Source organism: Nicotiana attenuata, chromosome 9, assembly GCF_001879085.1.
Source record: "Nicotiana attenuata strain UT chromosome 9, NIATTr2, whole genome shotgun sequence".
NCBI lineage: Eukaryota > Viridiplantae > Streptophyta > Magnoliopsida > Solanales > Solanaceae > Nicotiana > Nicotiana attenuata.
This window is the reverse complement of record NC_031997.1, coordinates 16,033,955-16,042,247: the sequence shown is the minus strand read 5'-3', so window position 1 is coordinate 16,042,247 and position 8,293 is coordinate 16,033,955. Positions and strand designations below refer to the sequence as shown.

Genomic DNA, 8,293 nt, shown 5'->3' with positions numbered 1-8,293 from the left:
TGATAAGACATGTAAATTAAGCTATCAAATTTTTAAACAGCTGAAACCTACTACCACTGAGTACGTGCTACAACATTCTTGAGATTAGAACAATCCGAAACAAATTAAAAACAGCCCAGAACAGTCCTAATTATACAAGCCATCCTAGTTAAATCCATCAACAAACATCTACAAACTGATTCCTAATACAATCACACAGCACATCCTATAGAGTCATGAATTAGAACACATATTAATGACATAGGCAAGGGGGAACGAATAGCAGTTTACTTCAATGCAATGCTTGAGATCTACAAGAGGTGTACCTGGGAATTTGAACACAAAAGAAGGATAAGGAGTCAGCAGTAGTAGTCAATAAATCAACAGCAATGATTCAAAACCAGCAACAGCTTTGAACTAAATTTGACCCAGGACTGATATATCAGCTGACAGGATTAATTTACAAACCCATAGATCACCCCAAAAATAGCTCGAATTCCATCCAAAACAAATTGAAATTGATCCCAGGACACTCCAGAACAACTTTCACCAATCAAAACTCGAACTAAACAATGCAAATCCACAGTACAACTTGAAGCTAAGCTAAAAATTGCAATGAAACAGTAGTATATTTTTTAAATTTTTGGTTTTCTATTGTTTTTTGGGTTTTGTATTTTTGAATTTCGAATTGAAAACTGAAAATTATAAGAAGAATACTATTCTTGATGGCTGGGATCTCTGGGATTTCTTAGGCTGAAAGCTCTTGGAATTTTCAGAGGGTAAAACTTGTGAAACAAGGCAATGGGTGTGCCTTTTATAGGCAAAACTAGGGTTAACTTTAGATTTTGTTTTTTACACCCTAAGTCCTTATTTCAATTTATTTTTAGCCAATTAGTCCCTCAATTCATGCCTTGTTGGCCAAGTTATACTATTTCAATTTCTCAGATGCAAAATGGAACCTCAATCTAGAAAGTTCTAGGGACTTCTACTTTCAGTTGCAGCAATATTCCCTAAGTAAACTACCCTTATTGCCCCTGCATTAGTCCTAAAATACTAACCCATGTTAACTAACCTAGCCTTTCTAAACTAACCATGGTCAAACTAACAATTCTGAAAATTGATCAGCTAAAACCAAATTCAATCACAACTCTTAAATTTAAAAACTAACTACTGAATCCGGATTACAAAACTACTATTATCTACTAGCAGTCAAACAAACTAAGAAAATGAACAACAATCAACAAATCAGTATGAAAGAAAATTTCAACACTGGGCAAATAAAAAAAAATCCAAGAACAGGCAGAAGGTATGAATCAGATTATCAACTAAATTAAATCGAGAAAAATACAAACATAGAACAGATTTAACAGAAAATAATTTTAACACACAAAGATTCAAATAACAAAAGAAGGAAAAGAAAAACTCACTATGCACGGCTTGCGCACAAGCGCCTGGATATCGATTTCGAACCTCGGAATATTGTTAACGCTTGTTCTTCAAAAAGAACAAACGAAAACTTGTTCGTGGAACTCGAATCCAACAACAGGACTCAAGAAATCTGGGGCAGCAATCGCACATTTGAACTTCTAGGGTATCTGCCGCCCCTACGATCTAAAAATTCGAGAGGTTTTGGCAACATTCGAAAGATTCTGTCTAGGATTCGGGTAGTAGGGGGGTCGGAAGAGCATATGGTGTAATTTGTGGATTTGGCGTGGAAGTTAATGTTTTGGCTCGGATTTCGTCTAAAATTCGAAAAGATTGGGCAATGAATTGAAGGAAATTATTTTTGGGGGTTGGAAAAAGAGGAGAGGCAAAATGAGTCTATGCGTGTATTTTTGGTGGTTGATTGGAGCTTCGCCGCCGGCGGCGACTATTTCTCCGGCCGGCAGGCGGACCGGGCGGAGGGACGGTGGTGTGGAAGTAGCACTAATATGTGCACCTAATCATAATTTGTATGAGACAAGCCTAGTCGATTTAGGATTAGATTTAAACATGAGTTTTAGCATATTGACTCACAAAACTGGTAAAATCACGGTTTTATAGTATGCATAAGTCTTTTGTTGATGCACATCTCAGTAAAATCGCGTCTAGCTGTAGTTTTAGATATTTAGCTTATGATTTGTCTTTAAAATTGCAAGTTATATGTTCACTCCAGAACGCGTTTGAATGTTAAACAAACAAGATTGAAGGTTTAATAAATAATTAGAGATGATGGTAGCATTATCAGTTGCTAAGCTTGATCCCTGCCTGGATTGTTTGGGCCAGGGCAGGGTGTTTCAATTTGGCCCAATTATGAGAAACTCTTTTAGAATTGGTAACGGGCCCGATTTGTAGTGTAAGTGATTAGGGGCCCAGGCAATCTTGGTTAGACCTTGATTTCCTCCTCTTTGTGACATGGCCCAAACATGGGAATTAATTGTTGAAGGTCCTTGTTCATTTTGATAATTTTCCTTTAAAATAAAAGCAAATCAATTTTGAGCCTTCCAAATTAGGTAGCGGATTTAAATTAAGAGGTTCTCCTCTTGTTTAAGTTCGGACTTGAATTTGAGGCCCAAATGGTAATATTAATTAATTAGGTCCCTTTAGAAACAAAAAATAAATAGAAAATCGTAGTTCCTTTAGTTGGGCCTCTGAATAATAAAGTGAGAGGCGCCTCGCCGAACAAAAATGCATAAATTTCGGGGCCCTCATTAAATGTTTAATTAAAATATTTTAGAAATTCGGGACATGCCATTTAGCGAATTTTCGTGGATTCCCGCAAAGTTAATAAGGCGCTAGCCACTTTAGGCACGTTTTTTTATGTTACTTTCCTAAACTCGGGTGCGCATTTCATGCAACCCAAATCCAAATCCCAAAACGCTGAATAAGAGGTGTTTAGGATCCGGGTGCATTTCATGTGACGTGATCCAAAAACACGCTCTTAAACGGCGTTCACTTCCATAAAAAGTAAATAAAAGCGGTAAATAATTTATAAAATTGCACTATAGGTTCGAATATGTATAAAATCAGAATTTTAGCCATTTATAATAATTTAAGCGACCGTGCTAGAACCACGGGATCCGGGGGTGCCTAACACCTTCCCTCGGGTCAACAGAATTCCTTATTCAGAATTTCTGGTTCGCAGACTCCAATTGGGAAGTCAAATTTTTCCTCGATTTGGGATTTAAATTAAACCGGTGACTTGGGACACCAAAAGCCAATCCTATCCCAAGTGGCGACTCTAAGAAATAAATAAATAATCCCATTTCGAATAATGTCACTTTAAATGGAAAAACTCCCTTATACATTTATCCTTCGGGGTAGGTGTGGTAAAAAGGAGGTGTGACAAAAATATGATGTTGTTGCAGTAATATATTCATTCGTTTACTTCTTTAAATGTCGACACCACTTAATATAAATCTTGCATACGCCCTGACATGACCCCGTACATAATTGGAGCTTAGTGCACCGGACTGCCCTTTACTGTTGAGTAAGCTGGCCGTTATATGCCCTTGACCGGCCCCAAGTTGAGTCGTGACAATAACAGATGTTCAGAATTTTTCTTTTTCCTACAGATTTTGTCATCCTGAACCAAAAAGTAGCACATAAATTGAAGAATAACTGTTTAGATCTCTTTTGCATCTTCACTTCCAACTTCATATGTGAAGCACTTCCCTTTTCTTCCCCTGCACACCTAGTTGTTTGGAAAGACAACTTTTCTTAGTTTGGTTTGAAGAGAAGAGGAAGAAAAAAAAAATTACTTCACCTTGGGCCTTGTTTGTTAAACATCAAAATCTTTATCTTCCCTCACCACTTTTGAAGTTTAATAATCTCACAACAAAAGAGGACACATCTCCTCCTCTTTCTACTTCATTTTCCAGTTCTTTCCGTTTTTCTTCTTCCAAATAAACAAGGTATTATTTCACAACAATATCACATTATCCCCAAACAATAAATGTTTCCTCTGTATTTTTCCTATTGGAGAATTTCTATTTCCTTTTGCGCATTTTCTCCGATTGGGTGGAGGGTGGGGGAGGATGAGTTTAATGAATAATAGAAAAAAATCCATTATGAGATGTTGAGAACAATCATCATATGCTTAACTGTTCTCCAACATAAACATGTTGGAGAAATAATTCAACAAAACAATTAACATTACGACATGAATCCCACTAATATTAGACCAATTCTTGAATCCAGGATAATAATCATCAATCAATTTACATAAATTAACCAACAAATATTGAACAAACAACACTTCACTCCAAAAGATTACCTACTACTCATGTACCTAAACTCAATATCAACTACATCAAAATGAGAAGAAGGCTTAGTTTGAAACCGTAAAGATTTGAAAGTAAGTAGTATTAATAAAACATTCAGAAACTGAATCAAATCTCAGCTTATGACTACCTTCCGAGGCAAGGGATTGACTAATCTACAGATGCCTCCTGTAACCATAGTATTCTGAGAAAGATTCCAACTTTACACATTTAGGAAGCGCTTAGCTTATTAAATACAATGCTCCATTAAATTGTTAGATTCTTGCAACCTTTGGAACATCAACAGGGAACTGATGAATCTCATCCATCCACGGATTCTTCTCCTCGGCTGGATTTATCGTTCTCAAAGCCTTCCAAACAGCACTGTTACACTTGAATCCCGAACCAAATGCTATCTGCCAAGTTCGGTCTCCTCTCTTGATCCTTCCCTTGGCTTCCGAGTAGGCCAATTCATACCAAAGGGAACTGCTTGAAGTGTTCCCAAATCGATAAAGTGTCATTCTTGAAGGCTCCATGTTCCAATCAGAAAGCTGCAGGTTTTTCTCTATTTCATCCAATACAGCTCTCCCACCGGCATGAATGCAGAAATGCTCAAATGCCAACTTAAAATCGGGGATATAAGGCCTAATCTTCATTTTCAATAGCTTCCTTCCTGCCAATGTGGCGAAGAAAAGAAACTGCTCCGACATTGGAAGCACAAGAGGACCCAATGTAGTGATGTTGGTTTTCAAAGCATCACCGGCTACTGCCATCAGCTCCTTCGACAGAGAGACTCCAACTTTTCCATCGGAATCTTCCATTTGGTAAACACAAGTAAAGCACTTATCATCAGAACCCTTGTGAGTTCTAACAGTATGGACCAGCTGATACTTTGATCTTCTTCGATCTGATCTTTTGTTTGAGAGCAACACAGCAGCACCTCCCATACGGAATAAGCAATTCGGAAGGAGCATAGATTTCTCATTACCAAAATACCAATTCAAAGTGATGTTTTCCATGCTAAGAACCAAGGCATAAGTGTTGGGATGGACTTGAAGAAGATCTTTCGCAAGATCAATCGAGATCAAACCAGCACTACAACCCATTCCACCGAGATTGTAACTAACAATGTTCCCACGAAGCTTGTAATGGTTGACAATCATCGCAGACAAAGAGGGGGTCGGGTTAAACAAGCTGCAATTCACAACTAAAATTCCAATATCCTTAGGTTTAACAGAGGTTTTAGCAAGAAGCTCGTCGATGGCTCCAAACATAACAGCCTCGGCTTCTTTTCTTGCTTCTGCCATACAAGGATTTGGCGGTACATGAGTCACTGCTTCGGGGAGGTAAGTTAAATCACCAAGACCAGACCTCTCAACAATTTTCCTTTGAAACTCAAGGTTTTCGTTAGAAAACGCTCCAACGGACTTAGACATTTCCAAGAAATGTTCCCTTGTGCACTTCCTTGCATCTATCGGTTTGTAGCACGAGAAATCGACAAGGTAGACAGGGCGAGGACGGGTAAAGAAATAGAGAGTAGACAGAAAGACCAAAAGGGTGGAGCAAATGACAACAGATATAAGATTAAACCTAAGTTGATCCCAAAGAACATAAAGGTCATTGAGTGAGAATGTGGAAAGTTGAGCAGCAGTGAGAACAACTAGAGGTGACAAAAACAGGTACATTCCATGTGTAATGAGGTAATGGTATCCAAGTTTAACATACTTCAGCTTCACAGATTGTTTAAAATCAGGAAGCTTTCTTGAAAAAGAAGGTGGATTTACTGGTGTTTCTGTCTTACTTTCACTCATCTTGATGAAAAATAGACAACCCAAAATCAACAATTCAAGAGCAGTCCAGTTCTATAAACAAGATTGTGACAATATTTAAGGTCAACGGCTATCTAAAGAACAAAGATTGAGTTTTTACAACATCCTAACTTCCTAAGGGTTTAACAAACAAAGGAGCAACAATATTCAAGAACAAGTACCATTTAACAAGAAAATCTCACAGGAAAAATAGGCCAAATTCAAAGAACCACCTGTAGAAAAGAACAAACAAACGTTAGTCTGACTAAATGTACAACAGCTAAAAGTTTCACTCAGTTACAATATCCAACAAAACAGAAAAAAAAAAAACATAAGACAGACAAATTTCAAAATTTTAAGCAGGGAGGAAAAGAAGAAAACCCCATCTCAAGACAACCATTTTTGGAACTAAAAAGCTGAGAAAATTCAAAAAATTTAAAGACAGAATCAAGATCAGGAAAACAAACCTCAATCAGTGCAGAATATAACTGCGCTACGCTTGAAAGGGAGAGGGAGAAGGAGATAGAAGATGGTTTTGAAGTTGGTATAATCAGATAGTACTAATTTATACTAGGAAACAAGTCAAATTTTGGATTTGCATTTAAAAGGATAAAAACGTTGATTCCGTAGTGGGGTCCTTGTTTGGTCGCCAGTTTTTCACCTTTTCATCTGCTCTCTTCAGTCAGCTTATTAGTATCAAACTCTTTACTAGTGGACCCACACAAGTGCAGGTCTTGGAAAAGAAAAAGACAAGAAAATTCAATGGACGTTTGTTGCGATTACGTTCGCACTTCCGTAAGGATTGGGCAGTTGGAAATTAGCAAGCAAGTAGTACTACTAGTTTCTACTTTCTTGCATACGTGGATAAAACTGTGTTGGTGGGGGAGGGGCAGCTACGCGCATTCATTAACTCCTTGAATCTAGAAGAAAAAGTACTGCAACAATTTCTTTTTTTTTTTCTTTCTCTCTCATGTTCGGCCAAAAATGCAGATATTTACTCATTGTTATCTGATACTTTTAATCATCATTTGAATATTAGTTATATTATTTTGTGCTTAATATTATATTCTAACTGTGTAGGAATAAAGCGGTGTGAAGATGAAGAGATTTGGAACAAAATTGGATAAAACGCGAAAGAAAAATAAAGGAAATTAAAAAAAAGGAGGGGGGAGGGGGGGACAACCTTTGATTTTGTCCCCTCAAGTGGAGACAAACAAAACAAGAAAGATATAGAATGCAATTGCATTCTAAATGCAATGAATGAAAATTAACGTGAAGGAATTGAACGAAAGCTCACTGCCTCCAGCGCCACGGTCGCGCTGGCCTGGACGTTGTATTGCGTGGGTTTTCCTATTTCGTCCGGAATAAGGTTATTTCGGCCCTACACGGTCCAAATTCGTATAAAAGGGGTCCAAAACCTATTTTGGAGGAGGAGGACGTTTTTGAGAGGAAAACACAAGCACAGAGCCGCCGTGGAGGCCGGAATTCATCAAGTTCCATCTTTTCTTCCATCAAACTTAGTAATTTTTATGTTTCTTTGTATGATTTGTTGTTTTGCTACCATGTCTATGTGGAGCTAAACTTCACGTTCGAGGCATGTGGTTCTTTCATGAATATTGTTATTCGGATATTGATTTTGATTTCTTAGTTTATCATATTAGTTTATTTATTCAATCATGCGCTTAATTATTTAATTGCTTGATCACCAATTAAATACTATCTACGAATCTTGAATTGAACTCGAAAGTGGGAATTCTAGATTGCATATAGGATTGAGTAGAGCAAGTTCTTGAACCTGGGCATCGGGGAACGGATTCGCAGTTAGGATAGACATATACCTAATTGCCTTGCTTGGTTAATTTACAGGAATTATAAATGCGTTCTTGTTAGTTCTAATTCCATAGACATATAGGAGTTAGGTTAGCTTGAATAGGCGAGTAAGAACTCGACAGATTCTTATGAGCAATATTAACCTTGTTAACCAATAAACTAGATAAATTAGATAGTCAATTCATGTCATGACTCCAACCCCGGTCGTGATGGCGCCCAACACAATGCTAGGCAAGCCCGACCACTACAACACTCTCAACCCTCGTACGAAGCTCATTACCAATTAATAGAGTAAAATTACCAATTTAACATGATTACATTCCGTGATAACAGTAAAAACAAAGCGGAAAGCCATAAGAATACCAATACAACTCCCAAAAGATCTGGTGTCACGAGTCGAGCCTCTAAATACAAATGAGTAGCAGCCTATACATG

The 8,293-nt window shown here is 37.6% G+C and overlaps 1 protein-coding gene across 1 annotated transcript; it reads right to left on the bottom strand.

The window, feature by feature from the left end:
- Positions 4,126–6,680, bottom strand: LOC109232101 (3-ketoacyl-CoA synthase 11-like). The gene is made up of 2 exons (XM_019397762.1): positions 6,496–6,680; positions 4,126–6,261 (listed from the first exon to the last, which is right to left on the bottom strand). The coding sequence occupies exon 2, from the start codon at positions 6,029–6,031 to the stop codon at positions 4,496–4,498; it is 1,536 nt and encodes a 511-aa protein (XP_019253307.1). The 5' UTR covers positions 6,032–6,261; positions 6,496–6,680; the 3' UTR covers positions 4,126–4,495.